Below are 27,152 nucleotides of genomic sequence, written 5' to 3'. Positions count from 1 at the left end.
ATCAGGGTTCCAGGAACTCCTCCGATTTTCAGCTGCAAGACCACAATGTTTCAGATAATTATAATGATAATGTCTAAAACAACAGATTACTCTATTCAAAACAAAAACTGATTTTAGAAATTCTAAAGCACTAAAATGTACTCTGTTTTATTCTAAACCAGTTTGGTATTGCTATTTTCTAGCATTTTTTCCCCTTCTGAAGTAACAACTGTTTGGCTATACCATTGACAATAATATTCTGTAAAGAAAGAGAGAGACAAAGATAAACAAAACAATATATCCCATTTTCTAATTTCCACGAGTGAAAATTAGTGTCTAATGAGATGTTCCCAAACACTGCTGCTGCTCATCAAAACATATGCCCCAGATCAGAGTGGATTTAATTATCACCGGGAGAGGGTGAAACGGGGACATCAAGAGGAAAAATCCAGAACATGAGGGAAACAGTGTCTCAGGAGATAGATGCAGAGCTAATTTTATGAATCTGCTTTCTTCTAGAAAAAAAAAAAAGTCAGTTTTGAATGATGTGAAAGGCTCATTTCAAGCGAGTTTGATGAGCTCATGCATAGAGCAGGATCAGCCTACCTACCTACAACCAGTATTTTGAGAAAGAAGTAAGGTCTTTACAGAAACCACACCTTACAAAGAGATCCTTGATCTCTCCACAGAGCCAGGGCAAGGCAAGTTAAGCTTCAAATGGTAATTTGATCAGAAAAGTTTTATTTTAGTAGAGGCAGACCTAACTTCATGAAGAGCAGCCTATTCTTTTACCAATAGAATGGCTTAAAACCTGATAGAAAGTAATCATGTGCTCACTGAAAATAACCTCTTATTGTAGTTCCCTGAATTTAATTTGTAGTTGTGTGTGTTCATTGTGTGTGTGTGTGTGTGTGTGTGTGTGTGTTCAGACAAGCAAACAAAGAGACGAGTTGTGTACTCCTCCGCACATTTTCCCAGCTGTCTTGTCTTTTAGACCATGTATCCAAGTAAATGAGAATCTGACAACTGGCTTCCTTGGCACATTTGCCCACTTCTTTCAGCTTTAGGACCCCTCCATCTTGTACAGACTCATACATGCCTAGTGAATGCTGCCTCAGTCTTGGTGAATTCATATGTACAAGGGCTTTGTTTTCATTTTCTTAGTGTTCTCCATCACCTCTGGCTCTTATGTGTTTCCAGCCTCCTCTTCTACATGGTTCCCTGAGCCCTGAATGGAGAGATTTGATGCCATCATCTCTTTTAGGGCTGAGTGTTCCAAAGTCACTCATTCTCTGCATAGTGTTTGGCTGTGGGTCTCTGTATTTGTTGCCATCTGAGGCAGAAGCAAGCTTCTGATTGATGATGGCTGAGTAAGGCACTGATCTATGTGTATTCCATTTTATTTATTATTCATTTTATTGCTATTTTTCTTCTCTTTTTCCCTCTTTACCCTAGGTCCCTGGGCTGTCTAGTCTCAGGTTCTTGGTCACTCAAAAAATCTTTGGATATAGATTCCATATCAAGGAGTGGGTCTTAAGTCAAATCAGACGTTGGTTGGTTACTCCCTCGTCTCACTAGCGTATCTTGCGGGCAGGACACCATTGTAGATCCAAGGATTTGTAGCTGGGTTAGTGTTGTATCTTTCTCTTTTGGTAGTATACAGAGTACTTTCCTGCCTGGACCAAAGATGCTAGCTCAAAGGGGTGAAGACTCTATGTAGGTTCCAGCTTGACTTCCCCATGTTCAATAAGCTGTGTAGGTGTTGTCTTCAGCTGTGGAGCACAAGGCGAGAGAACTGTGTAACAGAATGCAAACTTCAAATCTGAAGTCTTTTTACGGAGGCAGTTAAACATAGTGCCCAGGTTCAAGACGTTAGAGGCGTTATGGAAGAGCTTATGCTCTGCAGAACACAAACCTTCTCAAGGACTTGCTCACTAGAGGGTGCACACCAGCCCATTGCAGAGTATGCATTTCTTGGGACACATTTGTAGGGGCTAGTTTCAGTGAATAATGATTATCTTCAGTTCATACACCTTGGTCTTGGGAGTAACTAAAAGCATGGAATGTGTTCACTAAGTTATTAGCCAGTGCTCATATTAGTAATCACAATGATTGCCCCTAGTGTCTATTCCATCCTGTTACTATGGAGTTTTAGACCTCAAGAGATGTAGCCCTGTAGGGCTCTTATCTATATAAAGGAAAGAGTTACACAAACCAGAGTCAGGTGTTATAATTCTTGATCCTGCCTTTAAGCCAGTATAAAACACGTTTCATACCTGCTTGTCTCTCAGTTCTTGGGTAGAACAGAAAATCACACTTTTAAAAACATGCAATGCCCCAAATGAGGCCTTATAGATGGGTTACTGTATCTCGGTTTAATAACAATACTCATAATTTGAGAGCCTATAGAAAAATGTCATTTTTCTTAGATTTAGAACGTATCCCATACTTTCTCTGAGATTTATTATTGTTGATACAAATTTGAGCAAAGATCCCCTGGTCTTCATGGTAGAGTATGTACGTGACTAGAAAAGAAATATAACTGGAATAATTTTATGAGACTCTGTCTTTAAACTAGTATCTCCTCCTCCTTTTCCCTCCTCCCCTTCTTCCTCTTCCTTCTTTTTAAGTGAAAACAGAACTGAGGATAAAGCTCAGTGGTTGCATGCTTGCCTGTCATGTCTAACACCTGGATTCAGTCCCCAGTTCTACCACAAGAAAGGTGGAGGGAGACCCAGGCCTATCAGCCTGTAAGCCCAGCAGCACTTGGAGCCAGACTGTGTGCTTGTCAAGAAGAAGGAGAAAAAGAAGAGGAGAGAGAGACAGACAGACAGACAGACAGACAGACAGACAGACAGACAGACAGACACAGACAGAGAGACACAGGCAGAGAGAATATCAGAGAGTGTTTTATATATCAGACGATTCCATTTTAGAGTCCCACAGCATAAAATTAGGATGGCATGTAACAACTTTCCCCCTTTTCATTCATAGACTAAAAAAGAAAAAACAAACCAAACAAAATGCCGAGATCGTTTCAGCTGCGGCCTTGAAGAGTCGTTCCGGGAAAGATGATGCTAATTCAGACATTTTGGAACAAGACAAATTCAACACCGCAGCAGAGGGGGACCATAGCACTGATGACAAAAAGAAGAGAAAAAATAATCAGTTAAAGGAAATCAGGCGCACGGAACTGAAGAGGTACTACAGTGTTGGTGAGTACTTGTGACACCGTGGAAGTATTTTCTTTAAAAAGCTGTCATAGGCTGAGCCTGGTGGCATAGAACTAAAATCTCCGCGCTCAGGACAAAGAAGCCAGAGGAATGGAAACGGAAGCCAGCCCAGGTTACTAAGGCCCTGTCTCAAAGCTATAACAGCAAAAGCAACAACAAATTGTAATAACTTGTAAGCTAGATGTGGTCATCACAAATTTGAAGCCAACCTGGTCAACATGGGGAGCTCAGGCTAGCCTGTTCTACATGGGTAGATAAGCCCAACCATATCTCAAAATGGAAACAGAACTTCCACCCTCAAAACAGTAAAATCTGTAAAGACTTTTCAAAAATTACAATTTATGAGCTAACATTATGACAACAGTCCAACATATAGAGTAAGTACTCCATGTCCCTGACTCTTATTGTATATGTTATATGATATGAAAGGATACCTGTGAACTCACATACTCCACTCACCGTTGGACATTTGTCATTTAGTAGTGTGTCTGTCACATGCTTTGTGCTGATGAACATTTTCCCTGTAGGAGAAATGCACTTTTTTCTCATGTTTTGGTTGGTGTGTATGTGTGTGTGTGTGTCTGTCTGTCTGTCTGTCTGTGTGTGTGTGTGTGTGTGTGTGTGTGTGTGTGTGTGTGTAGATGTGGTTGCTAGGGATCAGAAGTTGACTTCAGAATCTTCTATTGCTCTCTCCTTTACTTTTAAGACCAGGTCTCACTGAGCCTGAAGTCACTCTCTGGACTGGCTGGCCTGCTTCCAGGAGTCCTCCTGTCTCTGCCTCACGGCCCTGGAGTTTCAGGAGACTATCACTAGGTTCAGCTTTTTACATGGGTTTTGGGAATCAAAATTCAGGCCCCCAATTGTACAGCAGGCACTTTGCCCACTGAGCCAGGTTTATTTCTCTTCCTTAGTGGTTATACATAGGTCCATAAAAGTACTAAGAGTAGTGATTGTCATGTTTGGAGGAGACGAGGCCTAGTGTGTGTAAGCTAGAAACAACCACGAAACACAAACCCCCTCATTTAGGGTTTCTTAAACTAGCCATTGCTGCAAGTGCATGGGGAATAACGGCTTACACAAGTAGCTGTACCCACCTCATACCGACTGTTCTGTCATATGCAGGTGTGAGTATAGTTCAAAGAGCGCAAGGAGAGGGTATTAAGGATCAGAAATTTGGTTTGATATGGCTAGGCAAAGAGGGAAAAGGATGGAGCAGTGCTCAGAGAGCAGCCCGCAGCTAAAGCCATGAGATGAAGTAGTGCAAAATGGTAGGCAGACCCCGAATAATCGTGGTCCGGATCGTGATGGACTTGCAGAGGAACGTCGTTTACTGTGTTTACGGTAACTTCTTAGTGGGCCTAATGCCACGCGTATGGTGGTCCGTGTGTGCTTTAATAGGCTCTGAAATCACCTAGGATGCAAGCCTCCAGGGCACATCTGCAAGGCGGTAGTTAGCCTATCGGCATGTTTTCCAAGGATTCTTTTGATTAGGTTAACTGAGGTGGAAAGATCCATCTTAAAAACGGGCAGTTCCATTCCTTGAACACAAATACCCACTCCTCTCTTCTTCCTGGCTGAGGAGGCAGCATGACCAGCTGCTTCAGGCTCCCACACCTTGACTTCCCATCAGAATGTCCTTTACAGTAAACTGTGAGTGTGCTTAACCCCTTCCTCCCTTAAGATGCTTTGGTGAGGTGCATTGTATGCACTGCACTGAGGTGGGACAGTGCTTGTCAAGGTCATCTTGCACTACACTGAGGTAAGACAGTGTTTCTCAAGGTCATCCTGTACTGCACTGAGGTGGGACAGTGCTTGTCAAGGACATGCTACACTGCACTGAGGTGGGACAGCGTTTTTCAAGGTCATCCTGCACTGCACTGAGGTAAGACAGTGTTTGTCAAGGTCATGCTACACTGCACAGAGGTAGGATGGTGCTTATCAAGGTCATCCTGCACTGCACTGAGGTAAGACAGTGTTTGTCAAAGTCATGCTGCACTGTACAGAGGTGGGACAGTGCTTGTCAAGGTCATGCTACACTTCACTGAGGTGGGGCAGTACTTGTCAAGGTCATCCTGCACTGCACTGAGGTAAGACAGTGTTTCTCAAGGCCATCCTGCACTGCACTAAGGTAGCAGTGAGAGCTGCTTCATATGCATTGATCTAACAGACAGATGAGGAATCTGCTCTCAGCCATGACCATGGGGCTGCGAGTACTGAAGAGGACAAGTGACCTATGGCTAAGTTGGGGGCCATTAATGTCAAGTCATCAATACAATGTGTTTGTAAACACTGTAATTCCACCCTAGTGAATGAGGCTCTCAAGTAATTAATAAGCTTACACTTAAAATGTAAAACATCAGTATAGTCCACTACTTCTGAGAAGAAGAGAAGAAAGTTGTATTGAGTCCTATTTTGATTGACTTCTTGCTTTGTTTGTTTCTACTGTAGGAGAATCTGTTGAAAGTGTGTTGTTGAATTTAAAATAACATCCCTGTCTGTCTTTATCCTGCTTATTCACTATGATCTCACAAAATACGTTCAGTTACTTTCTGTTCTGACACTTCCTTCCTATCTCTGTCCAGGCCAAGCCAGTTCTCGACCATTTTCATGGATGGTCAGTGCAGTGCAGGATGACCTTGACAAGCACTGTCCCACCTCAGTGCAGTGCAGGATAACCTTGACAAGCACTGTCCCACCTCGGTGCAGTTTAGCATGACCTTGACAAGCACTGTCCCTCCTCAGTGCAGTGTAACCATCCTCTGGTTGCAGATGGTTTAGACCCTATAGTGTCTCCACCTTGACAGGTGCTCTTTGTGCGTGTGTCTGTGTATATGATGGACATATCTGTGTTCATTTGTGTGAGTTGAGGCCAATCTTGGGTGCTGTTCATCGCCATCCACCTTGTATTTTGTACAGGGTCTCTCACTGGCCTGTAACTCATCTGGTAGGCTAGCCTCGAAGCCTCAAAGTTCTACCTGGCTCTGCCTCCTGGTGCTGAGATTATAAAAATGGGCCACTCTTCCAGTCTTGTATATGTATGTGTGGAGGAGTGGGTAGGCTTTGAGAAACTCACTCTGTAGATCAGGCTGGCCTCAAATTCAGAGATCCATTTGCCTTTGACTCCTGAGTGCTGGGATTAAAGGCATGTGCCTCAGCCTCCAGGCCAGACATTTTCTTAATTTAGGTAATAGAGATTGGAGCTCAGGTCTTCAAGCACTTTACTCAGTTACCTCCCTATCCTGACAGATGTGTTTTAAATGCGCATTCTGTAGAAGATCAAACATATAGATGAATGAATACTCTTGTAATATTTGGCTCCATTTCTGGACAAGTCTACAGGATATTGGTAAACAGTGATGTCATTTAGTTGAAATTGCTGTGTGGTTTTCCTTGTTAGTAGTAAAGAGATGCCGTTATGTCATCCCTCAAGAATGACAGTGATGGCCACTGGCTTGGATATTTGGGGAATTTCATCAGGAGAATCCAGTGCTGGGATCAAACTTTTGGGTGGGGCACTAAATTTCAGGCTTCATTTGCTCTAACCACATTTGACCATCGTTGACAAATGCCCACTCAGCCCACTCAGATTTGATTAGCCTCTAAGAGACCTTTCAGAGTCCTATCCCAGGATGTAGTTCTATACCACTAGGGGGAGCATCAGACCTTGAGCCAAGAGTCATTCCTGTTCCAGCAGGCTGCTTCTTTCTGTGTTGCTCCTATGTGGCCAGATTGAGGGGACTTGACAGTGGGAGGATCTTGTCTGCTAAGGATTTAGATTTGCCTGGTAAAACTCAAAGGAAGTTGGGGGAAGTGCCATTATTTTCGGGACGAATCTGAATTGATGAAGATAGGCTATGCTGATCGGAGACAAGCCCTTAGGGAAATGAAGTGCTCACAGGAAGAGCAGTGTATGCTAGTTAGTATAGTGCATGCGGAAGAAAAAGAGCAGCCCCTACATGACAGACAAACTGAAAACCTCAGGAATGAGAAGGGATTTTGTAATGGATTTTAGGTGTTTAGAGATGAAATTATTTTTCTCAAGGGGCCTAGGAATGCCTGTTTATTGCTATTTACAGATGTGAGGTGAAATCTATATGTAAAAGAAGCGATCCCAGGAACAGAGGCAAAAATGAGCTAGTGGTGCTGAGTGACAACATGAACTTAGCAGTGCATAATAGAAAAGGGTATAGGTGAGAGTTTGTCCTATCTGGGTACAGAAAGTATACAGCAGTCTGCCTGCCTGTCTGTCTGTCAGTCTGCCTGCCTGTCTGTCTATCTGGCTGGCTGTCTGGCTGGCTGCCTGCCTGCCTGCCTGCTTGTATGCTTTTATCTTAAGTCAGGGCCTCTGTAGCTCTGGCTATCCTGGGATACACTATGTAGAGCAAGCGATCCACCTACCTCTGCCTCCTTGTGCCATGATGCCCTGCAGGATTGTTTCCTGTATTTGTTGAATTTTATGCATTAAAGAACTATTTCAAATATTAGCATACAGGAAAAAAACAGAATTTAATAGCATGACAAAACAAAAGCAAAGGCCTTGTGAAAAGAATATTTATTATGCAAGTACAGAGTTTGTTGAAAGCAGTTACTTCCAGCTGCATATACAATGTAATTTCGCAGAACTAAAGAAGGATATTTTGAAAAATGTTTTTGTTTTTTTCAAATAGATTTATCTGTGACTCACTGAAGCCTTGGGCAATACGTCATTACTATCTCCTTACACAGAGATAACATGCAAAAGAATATTATGGAGAGACTGAGTCACTAGACTTGCCTCATTATAACAACGTGGTCCTGATTCTGTAAATGTTCTGTTCTGTTTTTTGAGAAAAGAGTAGGAAAGGAAGTAATCACATTAAGACAATTTGTATGAGATCTAGTACCTAGCATAGCACCAAGTAGGTAAATATCAGAATGTTTCTGGAACAAGTGAATTCAACCTTTCTGTGCTTGTATTTATATTTGCTAATCTATAGGACTGTTTTCACTTACTCTATTTATATCGTATAAACTCTTAAGAAGTGATATAGGGGGGTGGAGAGATGCCTTAGAGGCTAAGAACATTTGTTGAGCTTACAGTGGACCCAGGTTCAGTTCCCAGTACCTTCATGGAACTTCATGACTATCTATAACTCTAGTTCCAGAGAATCCAATACCCTTTTTTGGCCTCTTCAGATACTGTATGCATGTGGTACAGACATGCATGCAGCCCAAACACTCATAGATAAAATAAGAATGAATAGTTTTTTTAAAAGAAATGGTTTGATAATTCTGTGTCTTACTATGCTTTTAAAATTAGCTATTATTATGTTTTTAAACATTATTTAAAGACAGTGTCTCACTGTGTGGCTCTGACTGGCGTGGAACTCACTGTGTAGAACAAGCTGACCTTGAACTCAAAGAGATCATCCTGCCTCTGCTCCTTTGCCACTGCCATGTCAGGTTAAAGATGTGTGTGTGACTGTGCCAAGCCAAGTTTTATACAATTCATCAGAACATTTCTAGACCTCCCAAAAGATGATTAATTTACTGCAGTATCAAACTCTAGTAAGCTGGCAATAAAATATTTTTACTTTAAAAGAATATTTCATTCATTAGTCTTTAATGTTAAAATAGTACACATCTCCCCCTCTAAGTCCCACAGGTAGAATGGGAATATGAAAAAGCCATAGATTTCAATGTAGGACCATTCTTCACTTGAAACATATCTGTGGAAGTACAAGGGTAAAAAGAGATGGATTTTATGTCAGGAAAATAAGGCAATTTTAAATAAGGTATATTATTAAAATAACATAATGTGTTAATAATTAACACAAGAGTTAATGCCTGGAATCCTGGAGAGCGATTTAGAAACGTTAAGATTTTGTTTTTGTCAAGACTGGGTCAGTTTGTGTAGCCTTGACTGTCCTATAACTCACTCTATAGACCAGGCTGCTCTTGAAGTCATAGAGATCCACCGGCCTCTACCTCCTTATTGCTACGAGTAAAAGCATGCACTACCATCTCCCACCTACTTTAAAGAATATTATTTGGGAAGCCATTATAATGAAGATAAAGGGCTCATATGAAGGAGCTTGGCATTTTGTGATTGCCAAAACCAAAGATTTGCTTAAAGACATCATTTGTTATGAATGTAGCTCACCTTCTTCTCAGGCTCCTCCCTTCCTCCTTCCCAGGCCCTGCCCCTTTCTCTCACCCACTTTTCCCCTTCCTGCATCCTTAGACACTTCCTTTCCTTTATTGTTTCTGTCTTTCTTTTTTCCTGAGATGTCATTTTGTAATCCCAGGCTGGCCTCAGATTCATGGTAATTCTGCTGAGCTTCCCCTTGTGTGGTTGAATATGTTTATCTTAACATCAGCCTCATGTAGTTTCTCATTTAACAAGCCTGTCATGTCTGCTACATTCATTGCAGTTTTCCATCCTGAATTCAAAAGATGATTAACAAGAAAAAGTTTTAAAAAACTGAAATTTTCTACTGATCCTTTGCTGTAGATTCTTTGTTTCTCATGAAAATATGAAAGCAATCAACAACTGGGGTTTTTCCCACAGTGGTAACCTCAACAACTTTCCACACAACTTATCACTTTTTCTAAGGGTTTTGTTTTTTCTTCTTAAAACCACATGGGTGAGTTTCATATCTGTTATTTGATTTTTTTGTTTCAATTCACAGGCTTAGAAGATCAAGGTTATCTTATTTTTATAAGTTTATTTCCAAACATAAATAGGGCAGGGCATTAATATATGACCTTTGGCTCAGAAATGGAAAGCTTTCTTGTCCTTTTGATTTTAAAGATTAGAAGTGTATAGGATTAAAATAAACTTTTATGTGAAAAAAAATATGTCAAGAGCCTAAGGGGGTGGGGATAGTCCCAGTGATAAAGTACACGAATGTATGTCCAAGACTTAGTTCAATTTCTAGTCCAAAAAATTACCTAAGTGATATGTTGTAAAATAACCAGGAATGTAGCTAAAAAGGAAAGTGACAAGAAGGAAGATGTCAGATGTGGAGAGATATTGAAGGAAGAGTCTGAGGGAGAAAACACACACACATTCTGCATGAAAAGACAAAATCCATGGGAACAGAAGCAACCATGGCCTCTGTGAGACCGGAAGCCTGCATTCAGGAGTGCAAACACTTATTTGAGCATAGAAATCAAAGGAGTTCACCATATGTAGGGCAAGATGAAGGAGAAAATGTAGGTTGACTGTAGGAAGGATTTATGGGTCAGGGATAAATGGCTTGAAAAATGGTTCTAAGTAGAACTATGGAATTTTGTCATGAGGCCAGGCACAGTGGCACATACTTTTAATCCAAGCAATTGGAAGGCAGAAGCAGGCCAATATCTCTGAATTTTAGAAGAGTTTGGTCTACATAGTAAATTCCAGGATAGTCAAAGCTATAGAAAGAGACTAGTTCAAAGACAAGACATTCTTGGACACACCAACTGTCCAAGAACATGTTGCTTATACCATAGATCTCCTGGAACAAACCGCTGGAAGGGAGCCTTATTCTTCATCTGAAATACATCATAATTTTGGCATTAAGAAAGGAGGTCATATTAACTGGTGGTGAATACCACAAGAATTAAGCCGAAAATACATGGTTATGAGCATGAATCTAAACTGTATCCTGGTTCCCACAACACCCTGATCTAGCCCCTCATTTTTGATGCAGTATTTAACCAACTGTATAATCCTCAGACTGACAGACATTGAGAAACAGGAGCAGGAAGAAGACAGAGAGACTCTCCACTGGGAGGGATGCCTGTCTCACGTGTTTGCTGTTCTTTCATGTCACGGCATTTATAAGTACTTCGCAGCTGAAGGCTCTTCTTGTTTCTAGAGTCCAAGAACGTCATAGAAACCTATAGAGTGGTTGTATTGATCAAGAGATTGATGCTTCTCCAGCCTCCAGCATGGGCTTCAGTACAGTGGTGGTCTTGTTTTCTGCCCCATGCTCTACTACCAGCGACAATACCGCTATGGAAATTTTTATCCAGCCTATTTGTAAAACTTACTTTTACTTAAAAAAAAATGTAAAATATCAGTACTGGTAAGCCTTTGTCTCAAGCAGAATTGTTCCAAAGTTTGTCTGAATTAGAAGTTCTAGTGGTGAAGGAATATGAGTGTCTGTCTGGAAGTTAGTAGAGGTGCAGCAAATGGCTCTTAGTAAAATTGGCTTTGCCTCAACTTTCTTATTCCCTAAATACTCCCATGTGCCTACCAAACACAGCCTTCTATGACCTGTTCTCATGATTGCCGCAACACACACACACACACACACACACACACACACACACACACACACTGCTGCTGCTACTGACCAAGAAGCTGTGTATTAAAAACCCAGGTTCTCCTACATCTGATCTTGAGTTCAGAGATTACACTGTTGAGAAATAGTCAGAAACATTAAAAGATTTCACTGTAGTGACTATCATAATTTTTGAAAGAGCATGAAAATATAATTAACATGACAGATATGAAATGTATTGTCATAAGCACAGCCCATCTGCAGGACACACATCCATTCCCTGACGTGTAGTGCTCTGTATAGTGTAAAAATCTCACAGCATGAGAAATGCCCATATGTCTTGGACAAGAGTGTATGACCACTGACAGCTTCAGCTTAAAAAGTCAAATTATCGCCGGGCGTGGTGGCACACTCCTTTAATCCCAGCACTCGGGAGGCAGAGGCAGGCGGATTTCTGAGTTCAAGGCCAGCCTGGTCTACAAAGTGAGTTCCAGGACAGCCAGAGCTATACAGAGAAACCCTGTCTTGAAAAAAAAAAAAAGTCAAATTATCACCAAGTGAAGCAGCAAAGACTAAGGGGGAAAAGACACTGAAGTCTCAAAGACTAAGTGGCTCATATACCGCAGAACTGTCATGATCTCTAGGCTAGGAAGTCATTCATGATCAAGGCACTAGTAAAATCTTAGCCTCTGGAGCACTGTTTCCTCCACTAAGTATATGAGGGATGCTGGGACAGCGTCTCTTTTTTGGACTCATTCATAATGCTTAGTCTAAATGCCTGATTTCTGTTTCCTAAATGCCTGGTTTCTGTCTCTGTCTTAGTCAGGGTTTCTATTCCTGCTCAACATCATGGCCAAGAAGCAAGTTAGGGAGGAAAGGGTTTATTCGGCTTACATTTCCATACTGCTGTTGATAACCAAAGAATGCAGGACTGGAACTCAAGCAGGTCAGAAAGCAGGAGCTGATGCAGAAGCCATGGAGGGATGTTCTTTACTGGCTTGCTTTCCCTGGCTTGCTCAGCCTGCTCTCTTATAGAACCAAGACTACCAGCCCAGAGATGGCACCACCCACAAGGGACCTCCCCCTTGATCACTAATTGAGAAACTGCCTTATAGCTGGATCTCATGGAGGCATTTCCCCAACTGAAGCTCCTTTCTCTATGGTAACTCCAGTTGTGTCAAGTTGACACAAAACTAACCAGTACAGTCTCCTAATACCATGATCTTTGGGGTGAGAATTTCAACATAGGAATTTTAAGGGACATGAAGATTGAACCACAATAAACAGATTGATGGTAGGGAGCAATCTAGTTAAATCTTTGTGGAGGACAGAATAGCTATATTTACTGAGAGCCTTGATTTTTGACTACCCTTTGACTCAACAGTTCTTTCTGCTAAAGTTCACCATAAGGAAACAGTCAGAAACATTAAAAGATTTCACTATAGTGGCTATCATACTATTTGAAATAGCATGAAAATATAATTAACATGACAGATATGAAATATATTACTAGGTACAATTTTCAAGTGATACAGACATATAATTAATTAAGTAGAAACTTCTCAAAGCCATGCAGTGGGAAATAGTTCTAAAATGTGGTTCTATTTTATTAAAATGACAACTCACATATAACTATGTAAAATTCAGATGAAGAAGAACTGAAAGTAGATTCTCTAGAAGGTAAACATTGGCTGTCTCTAAATGGGAGCTAGATGGGTGAACTGTGTTTCTGTTAGTTTGTTCAAATGAATGCTGTGGTCATTTTGTATCTTTCTAAATTCATATGTTAAAGTGTGCATTCCCTTCGGTCACGAAGATAGCTAAGTGGGTAAAGAGGCCTGCTGCCAAGTTTGATGATCTGAGTTCAATCTCTTGGACTCATGAATGTCTGCTGTGGGCTGGATGCTTGCTTTCCTAATTGATTTCATGACTCCTCATGATTTACAACAGAAAGCAACAGCCTGTTTTACAGAGTTAAAAAATGAGATGATGCCGGGTGTGGTAGCGCATGCCTTTAATCCCAGCACTTGGGAGGCAGAGGCAGGTGGATTTCTGAGTTCAAGGCCATCCTGGTCTACAAAGTGAGTTCCAGGCCAGCCAGGGCTATACAGAGAAACCCTGTCTCGAAAAACAAAAACAAAAACAAAACAAAAACAAAAAAAAACAAAACAAAAAAACAAAAAAATGATATGATAAGGAGTATACCAAAGCGAGTATGGGCTAGACTGTGACAGACACTAATGCATTTCCCTCTGATGACAAAGCCAGAGTGATACCTCTCACGCAGTGTTCTCAGTTCTGCAAGTCAACTCTGGAGCCAAAAACAAGACAACACAAGCTAGAACATTCTTGATTCTTAGTACAGAAGAAAGGAGAGACTGAAGGTGAGCTTTCTTCCCCTGGGCTGTCATGTCAATGGTGGTAGAGCTGACCCCTTACCTACTTAAGTGAGTTCACTACTGCTGGAACACTAGAATTACTTCTAGACCTGGCCATATGTGTAGGCATGCTCAAAACACCCACTGAGTCTATGGCTAATATAAATCAGATGCTGACCAAAACCACTGGAATCCTCTGTCCTTTTGTACTCACAAAGTTTGTGGGCTGTCATGGTGGATATAGCTTTCATTACTCATCCAGGACAGCTGTCATGTGTGTTGTAAAACAGTCCTTTAGATAGACAGTTCCTTTGCCCTTGAGGTACTTCCAGATTTCCACTCAGTGTGACTCACTTTAGTTAAATATTGACAACGTTAAATAGTAGCACCACTAACCAGTCATAACAATATACTGGGTGTGCTGTACTTGAGAGAGAGGAAGTAGTATGTACTCCATGATATCAGCTGTGTCAGAGGTAAAATTCAGTGCAGTACTTCCTCACACATATTTTTAATTTCCTTTTAAAGTAGTAACAGTTCATAATTTAGTTTTTTTTCAGTTTTTTAGCAACTCATCTCAGTAACTCCAGTTAGCAACATTAACATATTAAGTGTGCTTTTTTGCACACAGACCTATCATATGAGTTGTGAGCATCACCAGAGGAGAATATGTTATTTCCTTGTGCAGAAATCCAAACCCTATATTTTATTCAAAGTCATTTATGACGATAATGTTTTCATTAATTTATTTATTCACTTTACATTCCATTATAGCCCCCCTCCTTTTCTCTCAGTCCTGCCCTCTCAAGCCCCTCCCCCACTACCCCCTCCCCTTCTCCATAAAGAAGAAGAGATCCCCCATAGGTACCAACCTGCCCTGGCACATCAAGTCTCAGCAGGACTAAGTGGGAAGTGGTCTTTCCCACTGAGAACCAACAAGGCAGCTCAGCTTGTTTGTTGGTTGATTTTTTTTTTTTTTATTTATGTTCCTTGGTGTTTTATCTGTAAGTGTGTCTGTGTGAGGGTGTCAGAAATCCTGGAATTGAAGTAATTGGAGTCAACAAGCAGATGTGAGCTGAGATATGGGTACTGGAAATTGAACTTTGGTCCTTTTGAAGAGTAGCCAGTGCTATTGACCACTAAGACTGAGCCATCTCTCCAGATCCAAAACTTGAATAATAATTACTATTTTCCTTTAAAAGTGAGCCTTTTTGTGTTTCCCATGCTGAACCAAAACTCTTGAACTCAGTTCTTCCTCCTGTCTTCTGAGTAATTGAAACTACAGGCATGTGTTACCACATCTGGCTTTATTATAAAATCTTGAATTTATTTTATATTATAGTGCCTTATATTATAAACTCTTGAATTTTAGTCATCTAACTTTTTGCTTACCTACTCTCATTTAGTTATCTTTGAGCTCTTGTTTCTCTCATTGTAGATTGCTTTTCCAGAATTGCCTTTTCTAAGGCATCCCTATTTTACATATTCACTCAAATTTGCATGGGAATTGAAAGATAGAACTGGGGGCTGGTGAGATGGCTCAGCGGGTAAGAGCACCCAACTGCTCTTCCAAAGGTGCAGAGTTCAAATCCCAGCAACCACATGGTGGCTCACAACCATCCTTAACAAGATCTGACTCCCTCTTCTGGAGTGTCTGAAGACAGCTACAGTGTACTTACATATAATAAATAAATCTAAAAAAAAAAAAGAAAGATAGAACTGGGCTAATATGTTGTGTATTTGGTGCCTAAACTAAACCTACCCAACAGATATTTATAAAGAAATTTAGCTTTTCTTACTGGTTTATAATGATGTTTTACTCTACACTAAATGCCCATCTTTTTATTATATGCTATAGTGTCTTAATTGCTATAGCTTTACAAAAACATGCTACATTTATTGCTAGGTAACTTCTTGATAGACAGAACCATGCCTGGGACTTTCCCAATTCAATTTCTATTGCAACTGTTGAGTTTGAGGCCAGCCTGGTCTACAGAGCAAGTTCTAGGACAGCCAGGGCTACACAGAGAAACCTTGTCTTGAAAAACAAAAATTATTATGTCTGGACATTTTCTAAGCAATCTTATAAATGTTGGCATTCGTGGGATTCTATGTTGGTTCTCTAGAAAGAAAATTAACTATTTAATAGCCATTTTTGCTTTTCATACTTAAAACCCTTATCCTTCATTTAGACAGGGACTCTAAGATAACTGCATATAAACCCTGATTTAGAAATTCTTAATTGATATTGGCCAATGTTTTCTTTTTTCTTTTTCTGCTTTTTATTTTACTGTGGTACCGGGGATCAAACCCAGTCTTTTACATACTAGGCAAGTTCATTACCATTGAATTACATTGCCAGTCCTCTGGTTTGTTTTTCGTAATTGCTTTTGGTTTGTGATATGAAGTCTTGTCTCTGTCTTACAAAGGTCTACTTTAAGAGAATTTAATTTTCCACAATAGCCTGGATAAACACACAGGTGCCTGGAACACATTCGCATAATTTCTGCATTATACTGCTATGACAGTGAAGCCTGCTTTTAATCTATGGGACTTCCAAACTGTCTCCATGGCCCCTACTGTTTCTGAGTTTATGTCCATTCCAAAGCTGGATTCTTTTCTTTATGAATAACTAGACTTGGCTTCATATAACGCTGCGTTGTTACTTAGTGTCCTGGGAGAGTTCATATCCAGCAACCTTCCAGGCTTTGCTGGAGTTGCTCTTAGGGACTTGTTCTCTTATATTTTTTGGTTGTGAGCCTTGCCTTTAATGGCTGAACCATCTCTCCAGCCAGGGACTTGTTCTCAAAGCACATGGGAGATGGAAAACATGCACTGGTATTTGCACAATGCCTGTGAGATCTCTTGATCCTCCAATGGACTCTTTCTTCAAAAAGCTTAGGGCTAAGCTGCACCTATAAACTAAGATTCAGGGTGACGTGAAGTACTTTGCCAGCCACTATAGCCATGTAAGTATAACACTATTCTTGGAGAGATATGAACAAACTAGTCCCCTACCTACTCATCCTAGCTAAGGAGCTAATGATAGCCCAAAGTAACAACAACAAAAAAAAATGCCACCAGAGTCCAACTTTGTGAATTAATGTGTTTATTGGAGTTACTTACAGGAACATGTATGAGAGATTACTTACATGATCAGGGATAACTCAAAGGTACCTACATTGTCTAAAGCCCACCCAGTATGCCTGACAGCTCAGGAAAGCTGGAGTCCTAGCAGTCTCTGCTCAACACGTCATTCAGTCTCCTTCTCAGTGGCTAGTGCTGCTAGGGTGAGGATAAGGCAGTTCTTTCTATCTTCAGTTTTCAGACAGTTGTAATGTTGCTATTGCTGTGGGGGGGGTTGTTTTGTTGTTGTTGTTGTTGTTGTTGTTGTTCATGCAGTGGAACTTATTGAATGGCTTTGGTGGTGAGAGGGCCATGTTTCCAAGTGATCAACAATGGTTTTTTTTTGTTTTTTGTTTGAAGTGAGTTTTAATAATCTGTCATTTCAGAACCACATGACTACATTTCTAGAATGAAACCTCTTTGATGATGCCTTGGAACTTTTAACACTCAGCTATTTAAATAGCTGTTTAAGTATGTCATCTGCATGTGACTAAGGATAATGGTAGCTACACTTAGTCTGTGCCTGACTCTGAGATTCATCCTGCATCATATACATCATACTACTTCCTCAATGATATTGTCAGGCAGTTCCTTATGCTCTAGCTGGCAAACTTTATACAGACAGTTCTTTATAGTATAGCTTGTTGACTTGATACAAACAGTTCCTTATGGAATAGCTGATGGGCTTGATATGCACAGTTTAAGGTATAGCTGACGGACTTGATGCAGAACACTTCCAAGTTACTTGCTTTCCATCATACTGCCAATGGAACCTGCTCATTTTGACCTCAAAGTGAAATTGTACTCAGATATTTGGTGACATGAATGAGCTGGCATATGATTTGATTTCTTGGTTTAAGGGCATCAAACTGTTACAGTTGAATGCATCAGTTTCCGGTATTGGGACATGCTGGTTATAGAACAGGGTTCCCTTTCTTTAAAAGATCTGGAGACACGGATGTTTGCCTCTCTGATTCCTTCTCCTTGGGTGCCATTTAAACCATCTTCCCTCAGTAAAGTGAGTGCTGAGGGTACGATTTCAACCTCTGTACTTATATCCCAATAGTCTTTATTTATTTAAAATTTTGAGAACATTTAAGGCCGCACTTAGCCAAGGGTAGCCCTCACATTCTGTGTAACTAGTGGTGGCCTTGACTGTTTGATCTTCCTGCTTCAGCTACCCATAGTCTGAGATTACAGATATGCAGCACCACAACCAACTTATACATTGTCAGTGATTATACCCAGGGTCTCTTACAAGTGAGGCAAGCATTCTATCAACTGAACTACATCTCCATCTCAACCAAAACACGGACTCATATAGCCCATTTTCATTTTATCTTGTAGATAGAGCTAGTAAAATGTTCAGAATAGTTTTTGAGGAATATAGGGTTGGCTGCTTCTTCTGTCCATAGACATATTTTTTTTTTTATTTGCTACAAATCCTTGACATAAGAGAGAACTTTTGAATTTGGGTAGGTATAAAGGGGCTATGAGGAAGCCAAAGGCTGGAAGTGGGGGTATGGAGGCCACTGGGAAACAGCTGCACAGCTGCATCTTTGAGAATAATCATAGGTTCTCAACCTTCAAAGCTGGAGTTGAATCTGTGGCTATTCCTGTCCCTTCGTAGCTCTCATCAGGATCAGAACCCTCATGCCTGTGGACTGTGCATTTCAGAGCTGGTCTTGATTTAATTCCCTCGGCTACAGAGTTGGCCATCTCAGTATCTAACTGTGAATACAATTTAGGAAGTAGAGTGAAACTTTACATTGTGCTGCAGTGGACAAAGATGATTATGATTCTTAACACTGGCCAGTGACTTTCTGCTTTGTTTGGCCAATCATAGAGCATTTTGTTTGGATTGTACATTCGACAGGTACATGTAATTTTCCCAGTATAATGTTATCACAATGAAAAGTGTTTCCCATTATCAGACACGTCTGGAAAGTTGATCTGTATTGGGAAGTTTCTTTTTCCTCATGTATCAGATGACATTATGATAGCTCAAGACATCCAAGACCACTCCCTTTGAGCTCTACCTCAAGGATTTCACATTTGTGGACACTGGAAGTAAGGGGTGCGCACGCGCACGTGTGTGTGTGGGGGGGGGTGTCTGTGTGTGTGTGTGTGTGTGTCTGTGTGTGTGTGTGTGTGTCTGTGTGTGTGTGTGTGTCTGTGTGTGTGTGTAGGCCAGAGTTGTAGGTGAAGTGCTTACTTATTGAAAATGTGTGACTCATACAGACTTGCGACTCACAAGTCTGCTCCTACCTCTTCAGCATGGCTTGATGGCATGTACACACCACAAGGGCTCTACTTTGCTTTACTTACTTGAGACAGGATCTCATTAAGCCTGGAGATCACCCACTCAACTAGACGAACCGGCCAGCAAGCTCCAGAGGCCTTCCCGGTTCTTCTGCCCCTCCAGTGCTGAGATTACAGATGTCACACTTCAGCTTTCTCTATTAGAGATAGGAGTCTTGTCCTCATGCATGCATGAAAACACTGACTGAATCATCTCACCTGTTGTTTACCTCTCTTGAGAAGTGAGCCAAGACAGTGGAGCCTAAAAGTGAGGCAAACTAAAGTCTCATGTAATGGCCGACATTATTCAGAGCATCCATTTATACTCTGAGGGTTAAGAAGAACCACACAGGAACAATAGAGTCACAAGGACAGGCTGCACATAGCAAAAATATGTTTTTCTACAGTCATGTAAACAAATAATATATAATGAATAATTACAATGAATTATAAATAATATGTAGTGAATAATAAAAACAAATAATTGTAATGAATACTCTGAAGTATCCACTATACCTGGTAGGGGCGCAAAAGCACACTCCAGGAACAGTTCTGGTTTTTGAAGAAACTGAGATCATGAGACTCTTGTTTTCTTGGAGTTTTATTCCAAACACTCGGGACTTCCCTAGCACAACTCCATCCTTGGCCATGTTCTCACACCCTGCCTTAGTTTTAGTTGTTTTTAATGTTATACATTTCTTTAATGTATGCCAGTAACAGGGAAACTTTATTGTGTTTTTTTTATGAATTCAAGTCCACATATTAAATTTATACTGAAAGTTTTATCCAGAACATATCTTCTTTTGCATTTTTGTAGTCTATTAACTGCCCACAAGTTAGTGAGCCTTCACTAGTCCTCTCATTTCTTGGATCTAGCATAGGAACGTTGTAATAGTGACTTATGAAGCCAGTGAGAAAGAGAGACTGCTGAAAGAGAGTAGACAGTGCCGTTAATGGGGCTGAACAGTGCTGTAGATGTGTCTCAGTGGGAAGAATGCTCACATAGCAGGCAGGAGGCCTGAGTCTGATCCCCAGCACTGCATAAAACCCACTGTGGTCATGGTACCAGCACTCTGGAGACAGAGGCAAGATAATCAGGAGTCGAGGGTCATCCTCAGGTACATAGTGTGTTTGAGGCAAGCCTGGGCTAGATGAGCTCCTCTCTCAAAAGGAGAACAAATGAATAAAGTAATAAGTAGCCTTTGCCATGATCAAAGAAGAGAATCTACTTTCTGGAAATTGTCTTCTGACCACATGGACCTGTGGCACACCTCACATACACACACTTTTTTTTTTTTTTTTTTTTGAGAGAGAGAATGAACTTGTAACGTTATGCCAAAAATAACAGTTCAGGAATGTTTCTAGGAGTGGCAGCCTGGGGTCCATCTTCCATGTAAACAAACAAAGGCCACAAATTTCAGTTTCTCTCACTCTTTAGATGGAATTAAGAAAGAGGAAGAATGTTGTTAATGTTTCATTCCTTACCTTCTCGAATATAGGTGACCCCATTTTCATACGTGTTATGAGAATCAAAAATCCTGTGGTTAAATTGTTTGAATGTGGGCTATATAGAATGTTCCTGTCTGAGCGCAATAGTTCAGGCTATATAGAATGTTCCGGTCTGAGCGCAATAGTTCAGACTATATAGAATGTTCCGGTCTGAGCGCAATAGTTCAGTTCTCTGAAGTTACCCAGAGGTGACCACCTGAAGGTGCTTAGAATGGATATTCCTGGCACTTTCTTCATTTGCTCCTCTTGAGTTTTTATTTAATTTTAAATTATTTATAGGGAAAAAGCTAGTAAAGTCCTATGTGATGTAACTTTTCCCATGTTCTGATACCTTCCTCACCCAGCATCCCTATATCTTTGCATAGGTGATCCAAATGTCAGTAATTTCTGGGTTGGGGGCTGTAAAACATTAGATGTTTTATTGGCTGAATTATTCCTGTTTCCTTTATTCCTTTTATTTATAGGAAATTATGACTGTTCAGAGACAGGCTTATTGTTACTTACTATTTGCTTGCTTTTTCCCTGTTTCTCCTCTGCCATTTCTCTCACCATGCCACATCATTTCTATTCTATTCAGTGTGGTCGGTTTAATTTTTTTTGTGTGTTCTTGAAAACTTTGCGTGAGTGTTTTAGACTGGTATGAGTGGTACTGGTCTATCAATCCTGTTTCTCTTGGTGTGAATGTATGACCGTGTACCTCTGGCTTAGTATTTCTAATGACTACCTTGGAATCCCAGAGTATAGTTACCACATTTACTCACCTTCCATCCACGCTTGCCTTAAAGGACACAGTGACAAACATCCTCAAGCAGATTTTCGTGGTATCTCTAAAATGCTTTCCTCACAGGAGACCCTCCCTGTGCATCTGTGAGTTTAATTGCTCAGACATCTAGTTCCCCTGGCTTGTCAGGTGATTTCTAATTTTGATACACATTTTTTCTGTGCGAATAAAAGTTGGAGTATCTCTTCTTGATTTCAATTTTACGTTCTCTTGTTACTCCTATATTTTTTAAGCAATTGGAATATGCCCCCATGTTTTTTTTATATTTATATTAATATATCACAGTGTATTTAAGTATAATAAATTAAGTGAGATCATAGGACACTGGCAGTAGCATACCATTTTGACCTGTGGTGCATATCTGTAACTCCAGGGTATCAGAGATGGAGGAAGGAAGATCAGGAGTTCAAAGTCATATTTGACTACATAAAAAGTTCAGTTCTCAGGAACAACAATATGAACTAATCAGTACCCCCCAGAGTTGTGTCTCTAGTTGCATATGTAACAGAGGATGGCCTAGTCGGCTATCACTGGGAGGAGAGGCCCTTGGTCTTACGAAGATCATATGCCAGTACAAGGGAAGACCAGGGCCAGGAAGCAGGAGTGGGTGGGTTGGGGAGCAGGGCAGGGGGGGTATAGGGGGCTTTGGGGATAGCATTTGAAATGAAAATGAAGAAAATATCTAAACAAAATTAATTAATTAATAAACAACTGTGTATTATAAAATAAAAATAAAAAGTAAAAAATGAAAAAAAAAGAAACGGGCACTAAGATGCTGTCTATGACATATTTTAAAGTTCATTAGGGGACTGTCGGGATAGCATTTGAAATGTAAATGAGGAAAATATCTAATAAAAAAATTGTTTTTTAAAAAAAAAAAGCTCAGTTCTAATCTATGATACTCTAGAACCTGTCTCTTGGTAATAAAACAAACCAAAACTAAAAAAATAACAAAATCTCTACTTCACCCTAATCTGTTGTTAGAATTATGGTTCTTCTATGTTTATATTATAAATAATATTTTAAGAAATATGTGTTTACTATTTCTTTTTTTAGCTTGTCCTCTTAAATTGTTAAAAGAAAGATAATCAGAGAATAAAAATACAGCTGTTGTTACATAATCAGAGCACTTTCTAAAAGGCTGAAGTTATTTCCCTTACGCTCAGTTTATATAGTGATTATACTAGTTTAGCTGCTACCTCATCCCATTATATACTCTCTCTTAAACTAATATTTTAATAACTTGAAACTTTACCTTGTTTTTCCTTGTATTATTTGGTTGCAGTGGTTATTAATCATTTATTCTGGTAATCACAGATATCGTATACTTTATGAGTGTGTTCCATTTCTACCCATTGCCTATTTTTCTACTGATACCATGTCTTATCTTAATTTGATAGTGGATTTCATATAATATAGATGTAGTCTGTCTTCAATTCCTGAAAATGAAATTATTCATCAACATATGTTTTCTTCTTCAGATGACAATCAAAACAAAACTCATGATAAAAAAGAGAAGAAGATGGTGGTCCAGAAGCCGCAGGGCACCATGGAATACACTGTAAGTGCGATCGTGGTGGCGGGAGTGATCACTAGTGCTCTGTGACTTAAGCTTTTCCTTGACTGACTTTGCCCTTCACTATATTCTTCTTGAATCCCCATCACATAATGTAATTTTTCAAGACGCATTTTAGGTCATGTCTTTTTCCCTTTATTTTGTGTGGGAAGGGGGCTTATGACCCACTCTATCCCATTTAACTCCTGAGTAAATAACACAGAGACATCAGATTTTATTAACAAGCTGCTAGCACTATGCTGGCCAGGCTCTGAGCTATTCGTATCTGACTAATCTATTAAAACCAAATAAATGCCCCGTTACTTGCCAGCCAAGTCTTTCTCTGTTCCATGTGTGTCCTCAGGGTGAGCTTGTCATGGCCACATGCTCATGGTCCATCCTCATGGTTCCTCCCACCTCATGGTGACCTCCTTCTTCTCCTTTCCTTTTTCCTTCTCTCTCTTTGTGATCTCTCCTCACATCCCCTCACTCAATCCGAAGTTCCGCCTTCCTCTCCCCTGTGCCCAGTCACAGGCTCCAGTTTTTTATTGACAAATCAGAGATTATTAGAGAGCATTCTTTACAGCACATTGGTCAGCACAATGCCCGTGGTCAGACTTCAACTCGATCTTAGGGTACAGAACTCAGCATCAGTGTATACGACTAATCCATGTTTTCTCTCTGGCTACAATGTCTGTCACTCCACCAATTATCAACCTTGCTTAAGATCATCTAGAAGGCCATGGAAGGATCCACTCTGCTGAAACCTGGTTTAAAGAGATAACCTTTCTCAACAGAGGAGGAACATTTTCAATTTAGGATGTACTCAGCTTTGTTCCACCAGACAAACAGATAAATTGGCTTTAGAATGGCCATGACTACCAATTGTAGATATTTACCCCAGATATCTTCTCTAAGATCTAAAGGCATCCATCTGTTGTTGCTTAACATATCCACTTAGATCTTCTTTATGCTTGATCCTTTTCCAAAAAGCAATTCATGATTCAAGTATTCATACAAGCCAGGCTCTCTTAAGAGATGCCTTCTCTGCTTTCCATGACCACTCCCACTTCTTCTTACCATCCAGAAAGTCAAGATCAGGTTTTTTTTTTTTTCTCTCTCTCTCATGTATCATAAATCATTTTAACTTCTTTTTTTTTTTTTTTAACAAAATCTCAAACATTCGATTTTACCAACCAAGTTTTGGGAGCCTGATGACGGAGTGAAAGCCTACAGGCAGGAAAAGCACCCAGCTGACCTTCCTCCTCAGCCAGTGTCCCCAAAAGAAGCTCTCCTTCTCCATGCTGCCTCGAAAACTCCTCACACTGAGTATTCCTCCTTACTACTTTCTGTACATCTCTCCATCCGACCTCCTGACTTCCTCTTAACCTCTATGGTTTTCTTCTAAATTCACTCCCTGTCAGCTGCTGGCTTGCTCCATCTCTTGACCTATTGTTGGCTTTATTTTATCCTATTTACAACAAACAGAAATCTTGGATTGAAGATGTGTGTTAGCATTGAGCCATATCACAACTAGAAATAGGGTTTTCCAGTAAATAACACAATCTACCGGTTCACAGTGTGCACATATATGCTGCAATGTTTAACACAGATCACTGATATGCTTGGTTTAATATCTATCGTATGTCTATCATTCTCTTATTCAAGGCAGAAACTACACCTCTTTTATGTTGTATTCTTGGCCCATGCCAGGGTGTGTTTTCATATCCTTGAATCTATAGATGATAATGCTGCACAAATGTCATTTACTGTGACCTTATTCTATATGCCACCATGTCGCCTTTGTTGCTGCACTCTGAGCCTCTGGAACCCAGCAGTTGTGTTTATCATAGACTGCGTACTATATGAGCACACAATTGTAGTTCTGTTTAAATTCACTGTGAAACAACAGTGCTTATGGTCTGCTTTAACTTCTTAAAAGAAACTGAATGTTGTTGCTCTTCGATGACTCTATTCTTCCAATAATCCTTGTTTTAGACTGACCATGTGAAGCTGTACAGCCAGTGAGCAGCAGACTTGGTGTAGATTCTCAGCCTTATGTTTTATGTTGATGCTAAAACCTGAAAATCCTTAGGGTTGGATGTGCTTTCTAATAGAAAATAATACACCTAAGTGAGTGCACGGCAACAGCAGAGGATGAGGAGGTCCAGAGATGAACTGCGGTTAAGATGCTTTTGTGTGTAGTTTTATTAACTCTTATAAAGGAGCCAAGCATGGCAGTCACACCGAACATCTCAGTACTTGGATAGCTGAGGGAGGCATGAGGGCTGTGGCAAAGTTGGGCTACCTAGTGATTTTCAGGCTGAAGGGCAACTTTGTCTCGACACAAAACTGAAACACAAGAGCAACATAAAACCAACCAGCACAAGAAAGGACAGAAAAAGAAGAATTTAGTAGCTGCTCTTTTTCATGGTGGGTGTGGATGGAGCTATTATGTTTGGTTCAATGCTGTCATGACCCAGTTGAGGCTTTGTACCTGTTTGTTGTTTTGTTTGTTTGTTTTGGTTTTGCCTTACACACTCTGACACTTGTTCATTTCTCTCCTGCAGGCCAGAAGCCAGGACACCCTCAACTCTGTCGCACTGAAGTTTAACATCACTCCCAATAAATTAGTGGAATTGAATAAACTCTTCACACACACTATTGTTCCAGGCCAGGTACTTACTTTTTACGGTGAACGTGACTTTAGAAATTTTGCCTTCATTTTTTTGTTACCATAGTAAATAACTTAGTATTATCTTCAGTGATAACTCATTCATCTCCCTTAGAGCCAAGAGTTCTGAAGGTGTCTTAGTTCTGATAATTAACTCAGATGTATCCTGTGTTTACAGGGGCATCAAGAGGAATTTTTGATTAAGGAACACTTTTTTTCCTGTCAAATATAACATAAACTCTTACAATGTTTAACTCTGATTTACAAATTCTATTTAATCTACTAGGAAAGCATGGCCGTCATTTTATTTTAATTCAGAAATAATTTTTTTATCTTAATTTGTATCGTAATTGTCTACTTGTCAAAGTAAAAGAAAGATATTGAGAAAAAGTGTCATGAGAAAACTGACCTACATTGTGCTTCAGGATTTTACTAACCTTAGTCAGCATAGATAAGTGACAAATGGACAGTGCTTCCTTTTTAGTTTTGACACAGTAAGTAAGCATTTAGTATTCTGTATAGGATGTTGTATTTAGATGCTTTTTTTTTTTTTTAACTCCAAAAGTACATTTAACCCATGTGTTAATGGCTCGGTCACTGGAAACGCATCTCTAAAGTGAAGTACAGCCTTGTCCATGGAGTCGCTGGATGTCTAATTCTATCTTGCTGGTGGATCTGAGCCTTCAGAGCCGGTTTGATTTGCTCTGGCTCCCGACAGATTGAGAGTTGTCTTTCTGCGGTTGGTTTGTCGATCACATTGAGATGGAGACGAGCGAGGCTGGCTTTGGCGATGGCGGGGATGTGGACTCTCTCATGGAGTGAACTAAACCCTTACCCTAGGCTTCTAGCTTCCAAAGACACACAGTAGGGTCAGCATAGCTCTATAAAAGAGCTGAGACCTACAGCGCTTTCCAGGAGACGCTGAGTTCGACTGGTTGGTTCCTTGTTCCAAATGTGGTTTAATGTACAGTGCATGTCCTTTTGCACTGTTTTAAGTGTCCTTCTGTGAATATACACTTAAAACTGTTTTCCTACTTATAAAACACCTTGGCTATCTATACTGAATTTTCTTCTCTAGGTTAAAGAGGAAATTTGTTTTATGATGAACATTAACACCTTAAGTCTCCATTTCTCTTGTACTGGAACAAACACAGGAAGAAAACCTCACTCCAGCCCCATGGTCAAGGCCCAATTACACATTGAAGAAGCCCACCCAGCTCCCCAGCTTTCTCATGCTGTCTCCTACTGTGTTGCCCGTTACTTTCCCGGCATTCAGAGGCATTCATTTCTCTAGGTTTTTTGTTGTTGTTGTTGTTTTGGTTTTTTTGGCTTTTTTTTTTTTTTTTTTTTTTTTTAATTGGTGG

At 40.3% G+C, this 27,152-nt stretch overlaps 1 protein-coding gene across 5 annotated transcripts in view; it reads left to right on the top strand.

Moving 5' to 3' along the window:
• Ncoa7 (nuclear receptor coactivator 7) overlaps positions 1-27,152 on the top strand; it is a 154,567-nt gene that overhangs the window by 71,827 nt on the left and 55,588 nt on the right. For all 5 annotated transcript variants that reach the window (XM_021221000.2, XM_029532869.1, XM_029532873.1 and 2 more), the window contains 3 exons: positions 2,974-3,194; positions 23,041-23,120; positions 25,685-25,792. In XM_021221000.2, the coding sequence (XP_021076659.1) occupies positions 2,974-3,194; positions 23,041-23,120; positions 25,685-25,792 (409 nt within the window). The remainder of the gene's footprint in view (positions 1-2,973; positions 3,195-23,040; positions 23,121-25,684; positions 25,793-27,152) is intronic.

Source organism: Mus pahari, chromosome 21 (genome assembly GCF_900095145.1).
Source record: "Mus pahari chromosome 21, PAHARI_EIJ_v1.1, whole genome shotgun sequence".
NCBI classification, from domain to species: domain Eukaryota; kingdom Metazoa; phylum Chordata; class Mammalia; order Rodentia; family Muridae; genus Mus; species Mus pahari.
This window is presented reverse-complemented; position numbering and strand designations above follow the sequence as displayed.